Source organism: Dipodomys ordii, unplaced genomic scaffold, assembly GCF_000151885.1.
Source record: "Dipodomys ordii isolate 6190 unplaced genomic scaffold, Dord_2.0 Scaffold54, whole genome shotgun sequence".
Classification (NCBI taxonomy): domain Eukaryota; kingdom Metazoa; phylum Chordata; class Mammalia; order Rodentia; family Heteromyidae; genus Dipodomys; species Dipodomys ordii.
This window is the reverse complement of record NW_012267270.1, coordinates 3,196,439-3,216,548: the sequence shown is the minus strand read 5'-3', so window position 1 is coordinate 3,216,548 and position 20,110 is coordinate 3,196,439. Positions and strand designations below refer to the sequence as shown.

General features: G+C 55.2%; 3 protein-coding genes across 7 annotated transcripts in view; 1 reads left to right on the top strand and 2 right to left on the bottom strand.

Annotated features, from left to right (window-relative positions):
- The window catches only part of Clcf1 (cardiotrophin-like cytokine factor 1), a 21,926-nt gene extending 21,345 nt beyond the window's left edge, over positions 1-581 (bottom strand). For both annotated transcript variants that reach the window (XM_013021216.1, XM_013021215.1), the window contains exon 1: positions 463-581. In XM_013021216.1, coding sequence (XP_012876670.1) covers positions 463-478 — 16 coding nt within the window. In that variant the 5' untranslated portion in view covers positions 479-581. The remainder of the gene's footprint in view (positions 1-462) is intronic.
- Positions 582-12,419: 11,838 nt separating this feature from the next.
- Rad9a (RAD9 checkpoint clamp component A) lies at positions 12,420-18,577 on the top strand. Of its 4 annotated transcripts, none has more exons than XM_013021051.1 (11): positions 12,420-12,566; positions 12,651-12,721; positions 13,094-13,222; positions 13,613-13,685; positions 13,781-13,880; positions 15,981-16,090; positions 16,182-16,291; positions 16,381-16,445; positions 16,530-16,667; positions 17,396-17,597; positions 17,685-18,577. In XM_013021051.1, the coding sequence occupies exons 1-11, from the start codon at positions 12,533-12,535 to the stop codon at positions 17,778-17,780; spliced, it is 1,128 nt and encodes a 375-aa protein (XP_012876505.1). In that variant the 5' UTR covers positions 12,420-12,532; the 3' UTR covers positions 17,781-18,577. The 4 variants fall into 4 exon arrangements, with proteins under 4 accessions (XP_012876505.1, XP_012876504.1, XP_012876506.1 ...); XM_013021050.1 differs by having other exon boundaries at positions 13,571-13,685; XM_013021052.1 differs by having other exon boundaries at positions 12,538-12,566; positions 12,651-12,862; positions 13,571-13,685.
- Positions 18,362-20,110, bottom strand: part of Ppp1ca (protein phosphatase 1, catalytic subunit, alpha isozyme) — a 5,842-nt gene continuing 4,093 nt past the window's right edge. Inside the window, exons 4-7 of the mRNA XM_013021054.1 lie at positions 19,733-19,837; positions 19,087-19,310; positions 18,872-19,006; positions 18,362-18,799 (exon numbers count right to left, since the gene is read on the bottom strand). Coding sequence (XP_012876508.1) covers positions 18,689-18,799; positions 18,872-19,006; positions 19,087-19,310; positions 19,733-19,837 — 575 coding nt within the window. The 3' untranslated portion in view covers positions 18,362-18,688. The remainder of the gene's footprint in view (positions 18,800-18,871; positions 19,007-19,086; positions 19,311-19,732; positions 19,838-20,110) is intronic.

Below are 20,110 nucleotides of genomic sequence, written 5' to 3'. Positions count from 1 at the left end.
TCGGCCTCCCCTCGCCTCCCGGCGCCCGGCCGCGGGCTCCGCTCTGCTCTCGCTCCCGCCCGCTTCCTCTCCCGGCCCCCTCCTCCCCGCGCCGCGTCTCCCCCCCGCAGCCTCGCTCCCCGCCTCGGACTCGCTCTCCCCGACTTCTGCGCCGGGCTCTGTCCGCGGGCTCCCTGGGACCCGCCTCGCTAGGGCTCCAGGTGGCCGCCTCCCAGGTCCTCGGGTCGTCCCGGGTCCCCGCCGCGCTCCCCGCCACCTCCCGGTCCCGCCAAGCGGACTCCAGGAATGCCGCGTCCCCGCCCGGCCCCTCTCGAGGGCGCCCAGCCGTGCCTCCCCCCGGCCCGAGCCCTGCTCCCCGGCCGGGCCCCGGCGTGGGGCTCCGGGGAGGGGGGAGGACGGGAACCGGATCTCGTGGCTGCCGGGCGGGGGCGGGGGCCGGGGCCTCGGACGCCGGGCTCCTACCTGCTCGGAGGTCCATGGGGCTGGGGGCCGGGCCGGCCGGGCGCGGCTCCTCTCCCGGAGGCTGGCGGAGTGGGAGGGCGAGCCGTGGCTCCGGCGAAGCTTTAATAATCCCATCCGCCAGGCCCACTCGCAGGTTTTTTTCGCTCGGTTTCGGATTTTTTTTTTTCGGTGTGGGACATTCTGCAAACTTTTTTTTTTCTGACGTGTAAAGCTGTAACCACAAATTGTAGCAGCCCTCCCCGGGGTGGGGGGAAGAGGGGGGAGGAGGGAAGGGAGGGCTTCTGGGGCTCCTTTCCCTCCCACAACACTGAGGGGGGGGGTGAGGTGAGGCGAGGCTGGGACAGTACCACCCTGGGCCTCCTGGGGGAGGGGGCAGGGAGGGCATCAGTCCCGTCTCCAGACTACGGAGAGCCCGAGCCCAGAGGGAGCTGGCCTTCAAGTGGGCTTCTTCCTCCTGGTCTGTCAGGGGATGCCTGCCTCCCATCCCCTGCCTAGCTTGGGGTCTCTGTGCCCACCCTACCTCTGCCTCCTCACGTCTAACCAACCATTCCTCCCCCTCCCCCTTGAGTAAATGCAATGACACATTCTCCCAAATGCCAGCAAGCTGGCCTCCAAGCAAGTGATGGTGTTTTTCCTGCTGCCCTTTGTCTGGGCTGACCGCCCCCCTTGCCTATTGTCCCGCCACTTGTCCTATTTCCAAAAGCTAGAGCTAAGTGAGGCGCCAGGGGCCGGAGCAGGTGACTAACCAGCTCACAATGCCCCCTGTGGGGGGGGGGGAAGAGGGCACCAGGGCCCACTGCCCAGCTTCCCCCTCAAGTTCACAAGGTTCTCCATTCTTCTCAGTGACCAGGGAGAGTGCCCATGGGTGGGGGATTGTAATTCATTAATCAGCACAAGGCACCCGACCAGTTTCAACACCAGAGGCTTCGGTGACTCAGCGGGAATGCGCACAGTCAAGGCCGTGGACAGAGGAGCGTCCCGTTTGTGAAATGCTTCCCCATCAAGACATTTGGCATCCTCCTTCCTTTGGGGTTTTGGGTTGTTGGTTTTTTGGTGGTGAGGTAGAGGTGGTTTGGCAGTGTGTGCGCGCTCTCCCTCCTTCCCCTCAGGCCTGGGTTGGGATTTGCTGGGCTGGAGACCTCTGGGATCCATAAGTCTTAGACCCTCCCTTGAGGGTCTCCCTTCCTCCTCCTTCCTCCCTCTCCAAAGAGCTGCCAGGGAGAGCGCACAGAGGAAACAGCTGTCCTATGGGGCTTGTAGACAGCCCCACCACGTGATTTGTCTTGGGGGACAGTCATTTGGTCCACAGTCTCTGGTGCATAGTCTATCAGCAGTTAAATCATCAATTAATAAATTGCCTTTTTGATCTGTTGCTTCAAAGAGGGAGAGGCTAGTAGTGGCTAGATCTGGAAGGTGATGCTTTTCTCTGGAGTGGCATGAGACTTTCTTTCCTCAGTCACTCCTGCTGGTGCCCCTGGAAGAGGAAGGCACTCTGCCAGTCTGCTACCCCCTCTGGCCTGGGGGTCAGAGCAGGCATCCTGGTCATGGCCAGTGCTGGATTCTCAGGGCAGCTTTTCCCCTTTCTGCACTGGAGAAGTGAGGTGGGGGGGTGGGGGGGTGGGGAAGAAGTTTGTTTTCAATTACCTCACTGGAGTGGGACAGACTTTGTTGTTGGGTTGTTTCTCCCCCCCTTCTGTGTTTCTCTCTCTCTCTCTCTCTCTCTCTCTCTCCTCTCTCTCTCTCCTCTTTCTCCTCTTTCCCTTCTCTCCTCTCTCCCTCCCTGTTTCTCTCCAGGAGCTCTCCCCCCCCCTAAAAAAAGCCGGGAATGGCGAGCTGGCCTGGGGTGGGGGGCAGGGGAATGGCGAGCTGGCCTGGGGTGGGGGGCAGGGGACTCTGGAGCATCAGTGGCAGCTCTGATGAAAAGTTGGAAAGTGCCTTGGAGGGGTCCTTGTGAAAAGTGCTCAGGGTCCCCTCCCCCAGCCCCACCCCCATCCAGGACTGAAGTTTCAGTGACATTCTTAGCCAGTGAACCCAACTGTCTTTTGATACTCATGCCAAGGTCAAGAAGGCAGATGCCCATGAGTGACTGGACATGGAGTCTGTCAGGAGGTTCCCCCTAGCATCTACCCCTTTCTAAGAAAGGGAGCCAGGAAGGGAAGGGAGCAGGAGGGGAGGGCTTGCTCCTGATGGAGAGGCTGCACAGACAATGTGGTTTGGATTTGGCTGAGCCCCTCAGCACCTTATAAAGCACCTTGCTGAGTCAGGGGGAAAGCAGCCCCAATGCGGAGAGAGGAGGGGGCTGGGAGAGAAAGAGGAGGGGGGCTGAAAAAGGGGGACTGAAGGAAGAGGAGGGAGAAAGGAAGAAGGGGAAGGGAAAGGGAGACACAATGAGGCAAATGGGAGTGAGAAAGAAGGAGGTTAGAGCTGAAGGAGAGACAGGGGAGGCACTGGCCAGGAAGAGGAATGGATTCTGCGGTGGAGCTGGGGAGTGTGTCCTATGGAACTGTGTCCCACCCTGCCATAGCACAGGTCTACTTGGGAAATTTACAAAGCTTGGCTTTGCAGGAACCCCGAGGGCTGGGACTCTCAACCGATCCAAGCCAGGTGGGGCAGGACAATTGGCTTCACACAACCCCTGGGCCCCCAGTTTTGTCTCTGATTCTTAATGTAGTGACCCCATAAGCTGAGAAAGTGGCATTTTCCTTGGGCCTCTTGCCTGTTCTTGCCTCTTTGCCCTCTCCCCTCACCCAGGAGGGGCCAAGCTTCTCCCCTCCCCCTCTTCCACACTGCCAAAGGGAAAATCAACTCCATCTCCAAGCAGCTAGTGCCCCTCTGCCATGTCTGGGCAAAGGCAGCAGGCTAGAAGCTGCCAGTCGGGATGGGGTGGGGGCTGGAATAAAAACTATACCTTACTCTGCCAACTCCTCAATAGGGGTGGGCTGCTAGAATTTGGGGGAGAAGGAGTAAAGAGAAGAACAGGAGGGCCCCTCCAGGGTTTTTGTGGGACAAAACAGACAGGTCACTGTCCTCTGATTTCTAGCTGCAGGACTGGGAAAGCTTCTGTACTGCCCTTCCCTTCCCCTTAGCAGCTCCCAAATAACCTTATCAGGATCCTCCCAGTTCCAACAACCTGGGACTGTGGATGGGGGGAGGGCAGAGGTTGGAGGGGACATGCCCCAGCTTCAGATGCGCACCCTTAGGAAGACAGAATGTCCCTTGGATCCCTTGGATCCAGGAGGATACAGAACCGTGCTTTATCAGCCTACTGAGTGTTAGGTCCTATGAATATCAGGATAAGAAGAACCTAGCTCAGCCTTTAAGAATTCCAGTCTTAAGCCGGGTGCCAGTGGCTCACGCCTGTAATCCTAGCTGCTCAGGAGGCTGAGATCTGAGGATCTCAGTTCAAAGCCAGCCCAGGCAGCAAAGTCCGTGAGACTTTTTATCTCCAATAAACCACCAGAAAACTGGAAGTGGTGCTGTGGCTCAAGTGGTAGAGCGCTCACCTTGAGCTGAAGAGCACAGGGACAGCACCCAAACCCAGAGTTCAAGCCCCAGGACCAACTGGAAAAAAAAAAAAAAGAATTCGAGTCTTGATTGGGCACTGGTGGCTCACACCTGCAATCCTAGCTACTCAGGAGGCTGAGATCCGAAGATCTGATCTCCAATTAACCACAAAAAAGTTAGAAGTTGAGCTATAGCTCAGGTGGTAGAGTGCTAGCCTTGAGCAAAAGGAGCTCCAGGCCCCGAGTTCAAGCTCCAGTACCAGCAACACACACACACACACACACACACACACACACACACACACACAGAGTTCCCAGTCTTGGGACACATAGTAAATTTGTAACCAGTCACAGGTGGTAGTGAGTCTCTTTAGGAATAAGAAGGCTGGTGTTTCCAGGTAGAGATTTGGGCTGAGCAGAAAGGGTCAACTGGGCACCACCATATAATTCCCTGCCTGTGCAGAGATCAAGTTCTGAGAGTCAGAATACCTAGTTCCCAACTGGCCCATGTGGACAAGGCTCTTGCTTCTCTGTGGAAGTGGGTGTGAGCATCTCTGCCTCCTCTCCATAGGATGGTGGGAGTACCCAATAGGCTGGCAAAGGGACATTGGTTTGCTGTCACCTCTGGCGTTCCAGACTGCAGGCCACAGGCAGATGGCAGGTCAGGCAGGCCCAAGGGAGATGTGTGGGTGTGATAGATTTGGCACTAGGTGATGACCAAGCTGCCCTCCAAGTAGTAGGGGTGAGTCAGTGTTGATTGGTTGATTTCCTACTTCTTCCTCCTTCCCTCCCTTCCTGACTAATTGGCATCCCCAGAGAAGGCTTTTCAGGTGTCTCCAAAATATCAGGCCCCACACGGCCTTGAGGCTGGCATTGAAGGGGTCCTGCTTCAGGAGGTTGTAGGGAACTTACAGCCAGATCACCCTCTAACAAGGTGACCAGAGTGGGGTTGGACAGTCCGCAGAAGTGAGCAGTGACAGTCTCTAATTCATTTGTTCACCAGACACTCCCAGAATGCCTCCTCTATGCCAGACACTGAGGACATAGAGAGGAACTTTAAGGAGCCATAGGGTGGAAGGCTGGAGGCAAGAAAAGTAGGAGCCACCAGGAACTCCCAGCCTACTTCTATACTGGCAGTTCTCATTTATTTTGCTTCACTTCAATGCTGACCAAAACTTAAATGTGCTAAGCTGCTTCCCAGAACACTTTAGCTCAGCCTGGTGCTGAAGCTGTCCAGGTCCTATTTTGTCTCATCTTTGTTAGAACCTTAGGAGCGGGGAATTGTTGTTTCTCCTTTTTATGTGAGAAACCATGTCATTATCTTAGATCAGGTCACACTGGTCTGTGAGGGATAGAACAAGGATAGAACCCAGCAATGTCTGACTCCAGTGACATCCTTTTTCCCCCCTTCTTTTTCTTTGCAACATGTACTTTAGACTACACAGATGTCAGCCTAGGGGCTGCTATGAGAGACTCAAAGAAGAAGGGGCTGGGTCTGAGAGCTGGCTTCAACATACCAGACTTTGCTGAGTGCTCCCTGGCTAGGAGGCTTGTGGTTATGAGTATAACTGGTCCTTTAGGACACCAAGCTGTTCCTTGGAACCTAGAAAGTCCAAGCGGCCAGCAGAGGGAGACCTGGGCTCTCCTGCCCGCCTCCTCCACTGATGAAAGCTGCCTATGTTAGCTGGGCCAAGCACCTCATGTCCACATTGCCTCTGTGTTAGTGAGAGTCCAGACCTTAAGAGCGCAGGAGAGCTCAGGATCCCATTAGCAGGGAGTTTGGGACCTGGCAATGAGCATTCAACTGGGAGTTGTGGGGGGCCACCCACCAATAGAAGTAGGGGGTAAAGGTCTCTTCCTGCTTCCTGAGGGCCCGCAAACAAGACCCTAGGTCTGCTTGCTCATAGGCCTGGCCTCAGGTTTCTCCTGGGATTCTGTGACCATCTTTTGGTGTTCAAGTGCAGACCAGGCAGGGGCTGAGGGCAGGAAGGGAAGGTGAGGCCAGGCAGGAGCAGAGGCGCTTGCCCTTTCCCTTCAGTGTGCAGGAGCCCAGAGGGCCCTGCCTCACCCTGATGTCAGCGGAAACCCCAGGGGCAGAGGGCTCTTCTTACCTTAACAACCGCCCTGCCCTGCCCTGGCTCGCACCCATACCTGGCCCTGCTCAGGACACCCCACCCACCTACCTCTTCTTCCTCCGTGGAGCCACAGCAAAGTTGAGAGGCATCCCTCGTGCTGCTGCCTCTCCTCTGCCCCACCAGGGCCCTCTCAGCTCCTTGGTGTCTGGGTGTGTGAGGAGGGCAGGGGCAGAAGGGATACCCTAGGTGTTAGACTCCTCCCCTGCCTGCCAGGAGCTCTCCCCGCCATTCTCCCAGGATGTTCCATTGCCCTGGCCAACCCATGCCGCAGGCTCTGTGACTCCGTCTCCCCTGGCAGAGGAGTGGGGTTACCTCTCCCTGGGCTGGGAGATCCTTATCCTGCCCCGCTGAGTCACTGCCGGCTCCTCCCGTCCTCTTCCCCTCTCCCTCTATACCATCCTTTCTCCTATAGCCAGGGGTTAGAGATATCTCCATTCCCTGGTGATATCCACATGAGATGGGGATGCCCTGCTGCAGGGCTGGGGTGGGGGGGAGTGAGGGGGGGAAGCTTGGTGATAGCACGGGAAGCCGCCTCTCTTCTGTGTGATCTTGGACAAGTCACTGCCCCCTCTGCTCTATGCTGTCCACAGGCCAGGGACCATAGTGATAGAACAATACTTTTTGGGGTCCCCAGGGGAACATCTGCATGCATTTCAGTTTCAGAAGCTGACTTCAAACATTATAAAATGAGCCAGGCGCTGGTGGCTCACACCTGTAATCCTAGCTACTCAGGAGGCTGAGATTTGAGGATTGCAATTCAAAGCCAGCCCAGGCAGGAAAGGCAGTGAAACTCTTTTATCTTCAATAAACCACCAGAATACCAGAAGTGGTGCTGTGGCTCAAGTGGTAGAGAACTAGCCTTGAGCTGAAGAGCTGAGGGACAGCGCCCAGGCCCAGAATTCAAGCCCCATGACAGGCAATAACAACAACAAAAAAACACATTGTAAAATGAAATAGCAACTTAAGAAGGCATGTGAAGGCCTGTGCAGGTAGAAGGGGTAGGGAGAATTTGCATGGCAAACAGAAGAGGGCTGCAATGGCCTAGAATAGGTAGGGAGCAGGGAGGAGCTGGCTCAATCACCTCCTAAAGCCTTCCAGAAGTGCCCACTATATATGCTTCAGTGACCAGTGTGGATCTGGAGAGATACAGCCTGTCTGCCAGGGGCTTATGGGTTGAGAGGCAGAAGGCAAGGTGACTTCAATACCCACCAGAGATCTGGGCAGCCAGCTAAGAGGCTCAGTGCAGACTAGGGCACCTGGAGCAGGTGCCTTCCATCCTAAGCTCACAGGGAACTCTGAAAAGACATCAGAGTTTTCTGGTATCAGAGAGCCCAGATAAGGCTGGGATGTAGCACTTTCTGAGCATATGCCAGGGCCTGAATTTGATACCTAGCATGTGAGCGCGCGCACGCACCCACCTACCCACCTACCCAACCCTGATCTATCACTTACCTCATGAGTTTCCTGGGGTTGTAGTGCACCGCAAGTGAGACAGGAAGTGAAACACCACCTTTGCAAGTTGCCCAGCTTCAAGACCCAAGAGAGCTGCTCTCCCCACCCAGTAGGAGGCACTTATTAACTGCCTGGCATTGCAAGGGAGTCCTTACATACTTCACACAATCTCACAGTCCTCCCATGGCAGGTGCTATGGTAGCTGCCATTTTACCATGGGGGCACTGAGGCATGGAGTTGCCCAACTTGCCCAGGGTCACAGAGGCCTGGCTTCAGAGCCATGATGTTCTTAATTAGCAATCTCCTTCCTATTCTGCCCCTTGTTTCTTAAAAGCTCCTCCCTCCATTCCTTTATAGCAAGCCTCTCACAGCCAAGGATGCCTTCTTTTCCCTTTTGTCCCCTAGAAATTAGCACGTTTAGCACCTACTGGCACCTACAGTGTCTTGCTTAACCCTACCCAGGCTAGTCTGCCTGGTCTGTGCTGGTCCCTGGGACTGGATGCGGTGTCTGTCTCCCTCTGCTGGTCCCTCAGGGGACAGCTCAGCCGAGCTGCTTTCCCCAGAGCTGGAGGTGCCCTGGTCTCCCAGAACAGTGAATGGTGAGTGCTGGGAAGGTTGAGAGCAGGGCACTCAGGCCATACTCTAGGCTACAGGAACACCAGCATCACCTTCTTGGATCCCTGTAGTCAGAAGCCTGCCTCTAATAGGCGCTAAGGGGTGGTCTTAGGGAGGCCAGGTTGCCTCCCTGATGCCGACCCAGGGGGGAGGGAGGGACAGCAGGCCCCAAACATCCTCCTTCCTCTTCTAACCCATGAATGGAGCTGTCATCCATGGATTTATCTAAACCTTTTGTGAAGCTATTTCTATTTCCAGCCGAGACCACATCTTGGGGTAATGAGTTCCATCGGTGTCCTCCCCTGCTGGGTGAAGCACGCTGCCTTTGATTTGGCCTAAACTTACCTCACTTGCGCTCCAAGGGGGCCCTGTAACTCCAGCATGCCAGGTTTTGGTGAACAAGCCTGAGCTTCCCCCTTCCCGTCCCCCTGAGGGTTTGAAAAATTCCATCCCACCTCCCCTCCACCTCCAGCCCTGCAGACTGAAAAGACCTGGTGTCTCATTTGTGCACAGCATCTGACAGTGTGGGCACATCATTATCTCATGCCAGCCCCCAGCAGCTTTGGGGGAAGAAGGTATGCACCCTCGTTCTCCTTACAGGCCCAGGATAACCAACGGGGTGTGGGGTTCTGTGTGGCAGCTCAAAGCAGCAGCAATGGCCTCCTGGGCTGGTCCCCTAGGTCTGACTTTTCAGCTCCAACCTGTCTCCTTGGAGATTCAAAGATTCTCCAGGCCTTTCCTCTGTAGTATTGCATCAGGAAGACTTTTCCTCCAAGGATCTCAGTATGCAGTTGCCCTGGTTTTGTCCAAGCTGATGGGCCATTCTGTCTTGTGCTTTGATCATAGGCTGCTGGGAGGATGCACTCTGGAGTGGAGGGTGTAGGACACAGCCATCCTTGTAATTGCAGCAGCAAAGTTGAAAAACTCTGTACATATTTACAGCGGCCCTTTTACTACTCCCAGTCTTCACATTAGCAAACTGAGGCTTGGAGAACATTATGTCCATTTGTACACAACTTGTAAGTGATGGAGCCGGGATTCAGACTCAGGCAGGCTGGCCCCCAGACCTCATTCTATGCCTCAACAGCCAACCCTGGGTTCAAGGCTCGTAATAGCTCTGAGTCTGCACTCTTCACTCATTCACCACAGATGCATCAAATACTGCTACATGCCAAACATGGTTCTGATCGCTGGGAAAAGTGCCAGGGAACAAGAAAAGCCTGGGCAGGGCTTGGCAGTGGATGCTGGCAGCACCTGGCGTGACACACATCATAAGCAGGCTAACCAGTGCTCCACCAGCTTGGTGCCCCAGCAGCTCAGAGCTGCCCTACCCGCTCAGTGTCCCCAAAGTAAGCATGCAAAGGCTATTTGCCAGGTGGCCACACACTAGCTCAAGGTGAACCCCAGTGATCCCTTACATTCTAAACTTCTCCGCCCCTCTGCCTTGTGGTTACCCCAGTCTGGCAAAATTCCCACCATGAGTAATCTCACCTGTGCCCTTGCTTGTGAGGAGGCTGCACAGGACATCTGTGGAGGCACAGAGCACTGCTTGGCACATCATCTCACCAAAGCCTCTGTATGTCAGCTCTTTCTCCATGCCTCACTGCTCTAGACTGCTCCTTTCTCCAGAAAGCCCCACCCTCAGCCTTTGACCAGGTCTGTCAAGGGGCATGCTCCCACAGCCCCTTGTCATCACTCCTATTCCCAAGGTATAAATTCATAGTGACGTTGGTGATCACCCTGCCTCTGGCTGATATCTATTTTCCCCAGGAGTCTGTAGTCCCTCACCTTCCCCAGCTGGGAGCCTAGGTTCTGCACATGGTTTATCTGTTCTGCTGCCCAACCTGCTCAGAACCTTGACATGGCTATTTTTGTGTCTGGGTCTTTGTACTTATGTTGGTTTTTGAGTCATGGCAACCTAGTCATGCTATTTTGTGTGTGTGTGTGTATGTGTGCATGTGCATACGTGCACGTGCATGGTGGTACTAGGACTTGAACTCAGGGCCCTACATTCAATGGCTTTTCTGCTCAGTACAGGCCCTCTTATCACTTGGGCCACATCTCCACTTTTGGCTTTTTGTTGCTTAATTGGAGGTACAAGTCATAGCTGAGGTACAAGTCAAGCCTGAGCTGCCTTCGAACCAAGATCCTCAGATCTCAGCTTCCTTAGTAGCTAGTATTACAAGCATGAGCCACCAATGCCTGGCTTGATCATGCTATCTTTTTTTTTTTTTGTCACTCATGGGGCTTGAACTCTGGGCTTCCGCACTGTCCCTGCGCTCTTCAGCAAAAGGCAAGTGCTGTGCCACTTGAGCCACAGTACCACTTTGGTTTTCTGGTGGTTAACTGGAGGTAAGAGTCTCACAGACTTTCCTGTCTGGGCTGGTTTTGAACCCTGATCCTCAGATTTCAGCCTCCTGAGTAACTAGGATTTACAGGCATGAGCCACCTGCTCTTAAGAGTGTTAGTCCTCTCCCAACATCCCTTTCCCCCAGGTCTTTTCCCTCAGAGCACCTGCCCCCTTCTACACAATACATGACTGAATTGTTCATCTTTTTTCCTTTCCCCTTCTCTCTTCCTTTTCTAGTGCTGGGGATTGAACCCAGAGTTTTATGCATACTACCACTCAACCACTTAAGCTATGCCCCCAACACAACTCATTCATTTGTTGACTATTGCATGCATTGGGCTTCTGCAACTTCAATTCTTTTTTTTTTTTTTTTTGGTCCGGTCATGGGGTCTTAACTCTGGACCTGGGCGCTGTCCCTCAGCTCTTCAGCTCAAGGCTAGCGCTCTACCACTTGAGCCACAGCGCCACTTCCAGCTTCTTTTTTGCTTATGTGGTGCTGAGGAATCGAACCCAGGGCCTCAGGCATGCAAGGCAAGTGCTCTACCACTGAGGCACCCTCTCAGCCCAGAACCTAGATTCTGTATGCACATGATCAAGCATTTGGATTTTATGGCAACCACTTGTAAACAAGAGAGAGGCACTGACAAAGTTTCAAGAAGGTAATTTTTGCTTCCATGGGGAGAGTGAACTGTTGGGGACAGGGTAGAGGCAGAAAACCACTGCGAGCTGTTGTGGTAATCCAGATCAAAGGACTGTGGTTCAAACCAGGTGGCAATGAAGTTAGGAAGGCCAAGATGCCGTCTTTTTGGGAGATAAGGTAGTCAGGATCTGCTGAAAGATAAAATGGAAGGGGTAGGGGGAGACAGTCTTAAGGATAACTCGGAATCTAATGAGAGAAGGCCTACATGGGGGAGGCTGCTCACTGACAGAGGCAAGGCAAAGCCGCCTTTCCCATAAGCCCTAGGGAAGGGCAAAGGAAGGGGAGTTGAAGATGAAACAAACTAGCTCAAAGGTAAAAGGCTAGGGGGCAAAAATAGCTTCCTTCACCACCCACAAAACCAGAAGGGTGAGGCATCTGCCAGCTCTACAGAAATGCTGGGATGCCCGTGACCCTTCAAAGAGCCATGAAATGTGGTGCTAAAGGGCACACAGGGCCAGAGACAGCTCTGAGACTTAAGAAACCCCGACACCCAACAAGACCTGGCAGCTGATGACCCTCGGCCGCAGTCTGGTGTGTCTGTAGAAGACGCACAGCCATGATCCTCTCCTGCCTCAGGAGGCAGCAACCTCTCAGTGCCCTGTCCCCGCTCCCCTCTACTGGGTTGAGGCCCACACCCCACCGAGTCTCCGCATTGCTTCTCCCTCTGCTAGGTAGCCCCTTCGATCCCTTTCTTCCGGGAAACTTCCGTCCTCTCTCCATGCATCAGTGCAGGTCGGCGAAGGATCCCGAAACCCGAGAGCAGGTAGTCCTCTTCCTTCCCGTGAGAGCCGGGGCCGCCGCCGCCCCCAATCCCAGACCCGACCGCGTGAGGACGGTTCCGCTTCAACCCCTCAGTCCCTGACAGTTACCAGGGAAACCTGCGGAGACGGCGCTCCCAGTGCAGGGCCGGACCCGCAGCTCTGCCCTCTCGGGCCGTTGCTGCGGCGCGCGGCCCACCGTGGGTCCCACGGAGCGCCTCGGTTTTCACGGACGCGTACCAGCAGCGAGAGGATCGGGGAAAGGGGACGCCGGGAGCCAAGAGGGAGCCCAGCTCCGGGTCACGTGACCCGGGTCCACCCCAGAACGAACTCCATCACGTGACCGCCGAGTCGACGAACGTTTTTCTCACGTGACGGAAAGCGCCTGAGTCTAGGCCAATAAGGAGACGGGGGCGGGGCCGGCCGGGGGCGGCGCGCGGGAAGATTACTCAGGACTTGTGCTGTGGCTGCCGGGCCCCAGTTACGGGACCTTATGCAGCCTAGATCTCAGACTCACCCCGATCGCAGGCTGGGCCCGCGTGTGGTGCTTGGACGGCATGAAGTGCCTGGTCACTGGAGGCAACGTGAAGGGTGAGTTTGGGCCAACCTAGCGGCGGGGCATGTGAGCCGGCCAATGGCGCCACCTTAACCCCGTCTCTGCCCTCTTCCCTGCAGTGCTCGGCAAGGCCGTCCACTCCCTGTCCCGGATGGGGGACGAGCTCTACCTGGAACCCTTGGATGATGGGGTGAGGGGCTGGGTCTTGGGGCAGATTTGCCTGCGGAGTTTCCGTTTCATCCTCTGGGTTAGGACGTGACTTGAGTTTGTCTTCTTCCCCGGCTCCTGTGTGCACTGAAAGCTCTTGCCTTTCTGGAGAGCCCAGTGGAGGGTGTGTGCGGGTGAGGTCGACTTAGAGGAATAGTATCACAGAGCGGGAAGTGCGGCCCCCGCGCTGTGGGAGCGTCCGGAGAGCGCTTCAGAAGATGGTACAGCTGCCTCCACGGGGTAGGGTGGTTTTCACACACGATGGCCATGAGGCAAGTGCAGGCAAAAGTAGGCCAGAAGGATGGACTCGTCACTGCCCCTAACCATGTCCTTTTTCCTGCTGCTCGTGTCCCAGCTCTCCCTCCGGACTGTGAACTCTTCGCGCTCTGCCTATGCCTGCTTCCTCTTTGCCCCACTCTTCTTCCAGCAGTACCAGGTGGCCACCTCTGATCTGGACACACTGCGCTGTAAGATACAGATGAAGGTGAGGTCTTTCAGCAGGGGTATTCCCCACACCCCCGGCATCTCCACAGCTGTACACCTGTGGTGGGTCACTGAAGAGTGAACTTTAAGTACCAATCCAATGCAAAATGCATCTAGGGGCACAGTATAAAGCCCATAGAAGCGAATGGTATGTGTGGTGTGTGTGTGTGTAGGGGTGGGGGGTGGGGGAGCCCTGTTGGGAGGATGGCAGGTTTCCAGGCAGTAAAAACATGAGCAAGTGTGCAGATGCCCTGAATATCATGGGGTCCCTTTATCGCACATGCTAGGCTAGTTATGGGACAGAGCCTACATTGGACTTGCCAGGCTGATGTGTCCTACTCCCACTCAGTCCTTCCTGTCTGTCTTCCGTTCTCTGGCAACACTGGAGAAGACTGTGGAAAAGTGCTGCATCTCCCTGAGTAGCCGGAGCAGCAGCTTGGTGATCCAGCTGCACTGCAAGTATGGTGAGTGGGCAGCTACTCAGACAGGGGGTCCTGAGCCAGAGGGAAGGCTGGGGGAAGATTGACAAGGCCCACTGAGACGCTGTCTGGCCATCCAGGGGTGAAGAAGACTCACAACCTGTCATTCCAGGACTGTGAATCTCTGCAGGCTGTCTTCAACCCAGCCTCATGCCCCCATGTGCTCCGTGCCCCAGCAAGGTGAGCTCGCCCTTGCCACTCCTCTCTGGGGCTTCAAGGGTATGTGTATGTGTGAATGTGCACATGTGTGCGTGTATATGTACTGGGGCTTGAACTCAGGGCTGAGATGCTGTCACTTAGCCTTTTTTGGGGGGTGGGGGGAGGAGTCGGGGGGCGCTAGTCCTGGGGCTTAAACTCGGGGCCTGAGCACTGTCCCTGAGCTTCTTTTGCTCAAGGATAACATTCAACCACTTGAGCCACAGTACCACTTCTGGCTTTTTCTGTTTATGTGGTACTGAGGAATCAAACCTAGGGCTTTGTGCATGCTAGGCAAGCACTCTACCACTAAGCCACATTCCCAGCCTGTGTTACTTATTAGCTTTTTAGCTCAAGGCTAGCATTCTACCACTTGAGCCACAACTTTACTTCTGGCTTTTTGGTGATTAATTGAAGGTAAAAAATCTCTTGGACTTTCCTGCCTGGGCTGGTTTCTTTTTTTTTTTGGGGGGGGGGTGGTCCAGTCGTGGGGCCTGAACTTTGGGTCTGGGTGCTGTCCCTCAGCTCTTCAGCTCAAGGCTAGCGCTCTACCACTTGAGCCATGGCACCACTTCTGGCTTTTTTTCTTTTTGCTTATGTGGTGCTGAGGAATTGAACCCAGGGCCTCATGCATGCATGCACTCTACCACTGAGCCACCTTCCCAGCCCCTTGGGCTGGTTTCAAACATTAATCTTTAGCTCTCAGCCTCCTAAATTGATAGGATTACAGGTGTGAACCACCAACACCCAAAGTTTTTCATTTCAGCCTTTGGATTTTCTGTGAACCTAGATTTTACTCAGCCCAGGTCTTTCTACAGTTACTAAAAGCACAGGCTGGTCAGTGGCACCAGGGGCACATGTAGCTACTTAGGGGGCTGAGACCTGGAGGATCATGGTTTGAAGCCAGCCCAGGCAGAAAAGTAATTAAACATCAAAATGCTGGACTAGAGACACAGCTCAAGTGTTAGATAGCCTTGAGAAAAAAAAGTGCAGTGAGGGTATGAGGCCCTGGTTAAAAAAAAAAAAAAGAAAGAAAACAGGTGCTGGCATGGAAGGGGCAGGACACCCTGCCCTATTCTCTGTCTCTAGGAGCCTGCCTTCTCAGAGGTCTGATACCTCATATAGCAAGTCTATCTGTGACCTGCAGGCAAATTTCTTGACTAACCTTGAGTGGCTATCCTTAAAAGAGGTACAAAGCCCCTCTCTCGCCTAGTTACCTTCATTCACAGAAAGCCTCTTTCCTGCCGGGCTGTAGTCCTGGGGAGTCCTCAAGACAAGGAAGGAGGCTAGGCAGGGAGGTGGAGGTCCAGGAGGGTTGCTGACTGGTTAGGTAGCACTGACCAGTCAGGGTTGCACAGGGCATGGAGAAGGGGGCTCAAGTGAAGGTCCCCAAGAACTAGCAGAGAAAGGACTTCCCCCCACTCAAATTCATTTCTCATGATGACTGAAGGTCCCCCTTGGGTCTTGATATCTGTTTCCCCAGAGTCTATTAAGCTAGGACTCCTTTGGGTAGAGAAAGAGGGAAGGTTATCACCTTATTCTGTCCCTTTTTCAAAATGAGCAATTGTATCTTTTGGTTTTGGTTGTTTTTGCCATACTGGGCATGGAACCTAGGACCTCTTAAGTGCGCTAGGCAAGTGCTGAACTTCTGAGAGACATCCCCAGCTCCTCAGTGGTTTCCAGGCAAAGTCCAGATGTTATTTTTCTGCAAACATTTGGCAACATGTATCCTTAGAAGAGAAGGATTTGTTTTTCCCACCCTGTCCCCCTCCCCCTCAGTGGTGGGATAGCCACACCTCCAGCTGTAAGGGCTCTCTGGGGGCCAGATTCCTAGGAGCAGAATGTATATAGTTGTGGCCCATCCCTGGCCCTCTCCTACCACTGCTTAGTCAGGGGCTGCCTGCCCAGCCTTGCTGCTTCCTTCTCCAGATTCTTTGCTTGCCCCTTCACTCAGAAGCTTTTGACCTGGCAGGCCAATCCTGTCCACTCATCCCTGCATGTGCTAGGCCCGCACACCCACCATTCATGTGTAAGTCACTGCCTTGCCTTGGCTCCTTCGGGTGTGACACTCTGCCCTCTTCACAGAGTACTGGGGGATGCCATTTTGCCCTTCTCCCCTGCACTGGCTGAAGTGACATTGGGCATCGGCCGTGGCCGCCGGGTCATCCTGCGTAGCTACCAGGAAGAAGAGGCAGGTGAGGGAGCTGGACATGCCCTGGGAGGGACCCCAGCTGGGAGTGGGGTTGGAGCCAGGGACCCAGGCTCTTCCTGTGCCTGCCCCTACAGACAGCACTGTCAAAGCCATGGTAACTGAGATGAGCATCGGAGAAGAGGATTTCCAGCAACTGCAGGCTCCAGAAGGGGTAGCTATCACATTCTGCCTCAAGGAATTCAGGGTAAGTTCCCCCCCACCGCCACCCTACCCTACCCACTTACCCTCTTCCCAGCCCAAGCCCTCCCTCCCCGCCTGCTTCTTTCCTCTCAGGGGCTCCTGAGCTTTGCAGAGTCAGCGAACTTGCCTCTTAGCATTCACTTTGATGCCCCAGGAAGGTAATGCCCAGGCTCTGCCCAGGGGAGGAAGGGCTTTGGGATCCCAGGAGAGGAATGACCTCGCCATGTCTGTTCATTGCCAAGGCCAGCCATATTTACCATTGAGGACTCGCTGCTGGATGGCCACTTTGTTTTGGCCACACTTGCAGACCTGGACCCACACTTGCAGTACCTGGGCTCCCCGGAGCTCCCCAGGACAGCACCTCAGCTGCAGGCTCACAGGTGAGGGCACCAGTCCCCTGCCTCCCTTCCCAGGGCCCTCCATCTTTGTTGTTTGCAGCTTCCGCACCTCCCCCCAACATAGCACACTTCCTGCCAGGCCCCAGCCCTGGAGGCGCAGCCTTCTTGGTCAGATGTAGTAAGACCCCTCCCACTGAGAAGCGTCCCTGAGGTCCCACTGGCTTCCTCCTCTGGCTGAGTCCTTCCCTCTGAGCCGCCTCCCAGGCCAAGGAGGAAAAGAGCTGCTAGAGGCTGTGGGCTGCCTGGGGTTGAGGAAGCAGGTGGCTGGGAGGGCAGGTGGGGTGGGGAGGATGGGCCCAGTGTAGCTGAAGCAGAGGAAGTTTAGTCTGGCCCCCAGCCCGGCATGTCCCTTAGCTCCAGTGCGCTCCAGCTCCTGTCTCCCGGGAAGGGGGTGGGGGGGAGGTGCTTGGGCCCCCTTGTGGCCCTCATTCACAGGGTTTGCAGTTTCCCTCCCCCAGCTGAGCTAAATAGACCCCAGGATGCCTCCCTCAGGCCCCTACCTGAACTCTGATCAAAGGGATTCCAGGCCCACTCCCTGCAGGAAGCCCCCACTTAACCCCTGCATCCTCTCCTCTCCAGTCAAATCAGGAAGTAATAAAACCAAGAGCTCACAAGCAGTCTTGAGGCCCCTACCTCCTGTTGGGCCTTCTAAGGTGGGGTGTGTCTGTACCCTATTCTCTCCCTATTCTTGACACTGTCTCTGCCTACAGCACATCCCAGCTGGATGACTTTGCCAGTGATGACATTGACTCTTACATGATTGCCATGGAAACTGCCGCAGGCAGCTCGGGCTTTCGGGCACAGCCCCCCATTTCTCTTTCACCTGGCTTCCAGACCTCCCACGACCCCAGCCTGCACTCTGATGAAGAAGCTGAGCCCAGCACAGTGCCTGGCACTCCCCCACCCAAGAAGGTAGAGGCTGGCTGTAGGGGCAAGGGCTGGGAGGGGCGGAAGGGAACAGCCTGCAGAACTCATGGGCTTCCTCTGTTCCCTTTCCAGTTCCGCTCGCTGTTCTTTGGCTCCATCCTAGCTCCTGTACACTCCCCCCAGGGCCCTAGCCCCGTGCTGGCTGAAGACAGTGATGGTGAAGGCTGAGCTAAGAAGCTAAAGGCCATGGACTAGAAGCCCCAGCAGGGGAAGGACAGGGGCTCTGACCAGGGCATGGCATAAGGGCAATGCTGGCAGTTCTGCTTGCCTCCTGCAGGCCCCACTCCACCATGTTTGGCTTGAGTCCTGTCATCTCCCTCCAGACTGCAACCAATCACGCCTCTTGCCAGGTCTGGTGGCTAGAAGCCATCTGATTGGCAGGTCCTCACCTCTTCACCAGAGTCTCAAGCTAAGTTCTAGCCATCTGGCCAGGGCTGAAAGCCTGCCTTCTCAATTGAGGCTTACCTCTAAGAAAAAAATCATAGTGCTGTTGATCTACTCCTACTGCCAATCACGAGCTGCCCTTCCCCCAGACACACCACTGGGACCCCCTCCCCCCCCATGTGGCTGGTAATTTCTTATTTTCCCAACACTTTGGCCCTGCCTTGGAATTTGTAAGAGCCTCTGGATTTGACCTGTGTGGCTGGGGTTACCCTGGCTGGGCCTGTGCCCAGCCAGCCTGCCTTCCCAAATGGCTTTGTGTAGAAGGGCTGCCAGGCCCAGTGTTTGGGACAAGGAAACAGGCCGTGGCGAGAATCCAGCTTTGACCTTTATTCAAGAGACCAGATGGGTTGCCCCAGGGTCTGGCTGGCAGCCCTGTGGCCAAGCCAGGCTGAAGACCCACAATCTGGCCTGCCATTGCCCTGAGCTGCAGCCTTGGCCCCAGGATCCCACTTGCAGCCACTGGAGGGACAGGTGGGAGGGAGCCCTGAGGGACTGGATGCTGCTATTGATCCATTAAAAAAGGAAAGGAGACACTAATGCTGTGTCCCTGTGATGGGTGGGCCCGCCATGGCAGCATGATTTCTGTACAATCAATCCATCATCTGGGCAGAGGGGCGGGCGGCACACGGAGGCTATTTCTTGGCTTTGGCAGAGTTGCGGGGTGGGGTGATAGGGCGGCCTCCGGGGTTCAGACCACTGAACTGCCCATACTTGCCCTTGTTCTTATCCGCGGGCTTGAGGATCTAAAAGAGACAGAGCTGGTCAGGTCCCCGGCAGTGACCCACAGGGCCTACTGGCCCCTTCCCCACACCCACCTGGAAGGAGCACATGAGGGTCTCATCCACGCTCATCATGGCGCCAGCGTTGTCAAACTCGCCACAGTAATTGGGAGCTGAGAAAAGTGTCACCAGCTGCCGCTTGGCAAAGAACTCATAACCATCTTCTACCACCTGGGCAAGAACAAAAATAGTTGGGTCTGCAAGTTTACCCACTCCCCTTACTGCCCCAACCCAGGGCCACCAACCCATACCTGGTGTGCCCTGCAGATGAGGTCCAAGTCGTGCTTGTGTAGGAACTTGGCCACTACCTCAGCCCCAAAGGTAAAGGAGACACCTCGGTCGTTCTCGCCCCAGCCCTGCACATCCTTGTCGGGGTCAGACCACAGCAAGTCACACAGCAGGCCCTGGTCAGGCACATCTGTGGGCCGCATGATACGCCGAATCTGCTCCATGGACTGCAAGTCTGGGGACAGGCCTGCTGGGACAGGATACTTCCTCAAAACTCAAAGCAAGCCCCCACTCCTCTAGGGAGCTTTCGACTCCCAGCCTCACGCTCCCAACATCACTGGGCCCCTCTCCTGGACTCCTGAAGCCCAGGCAGGCAGGAACCATCTCCCTCAGCCTTTTCCAAGTCCAGAACATAAGCACAAAGATGCTCCTGCCTGAAAAGAGACAAATGAGTTCCATGCAGGATGTTGCATGCCGCAGCCAGAAAGAGTACGGCTTAGCAGTGGGGGGGGGAAGAGAGAGAAAGGGACTTCCTACGAGAAGCAATATCCAAGAAGAGCCCAAGAGCTATTCCAGGTGCCTATTAACAGCTTTGTTGTAAGGCCTGTAGGCATGTCTGGCTGCTCCCTTCCCAGGAGTCTCTCAGTATGTGCCTACAGCCCCCCTCACCTCCATGGCAGCAGAATATCTTCTCGTCTACGATGGCTGCGATGGGCAGGCAGTTGAAGCAGTCAGTGAAAGTTTTCCACAGTTTAATATTGTAGCGTCTCTTGCCTGTATACAGAAAAGAGATGGCTTACAGGGCGGCCTGCCCATGCCACCCCACCCTCAGCCTGGCTCTCTGGCTCTTTTTTTTTGGGGTCCGGTCGTGGGGCCTGGACTCTGGGCCTGGGTGCTGTCCCCCAGCTCTTCAGCTCAAGGCTAGCGCTCTCCCACTTGAGCCACATACCACTTCTGGCTTTTTTCTTTTTGCTTATGTGGTGCTGAGGAATGGAACCCAGGGCCTCATGCATGCAAGGCAAGCGCTCTACCACTGAGCCACCTTCC

Excerpts from the sequence above, each read along its gene's own strand:
- Rad9a (XM_013021050.1), top strand. The coding sequence starts at position 12,533 with ATGAAGTGCCTGGTCACTGGAGGCAACGTGAAGG. Across the intron at positions 16,091-16,181 it reads CTACCAGGAAGAAGAGGCAG|ACAGCACTGTCAAAGCCATG; the intron begins GTGAGGGAGCTG and ends CTGCCCCTACAG. Across the intron at positions 17,598-17,684 it reads GCACTCCCCCACCCAAGAAG|TTCCGCTCGCTGTTCTTTGG; the intron begins GTAGAGGCTGGC and ends TTCCCTTTCCAG.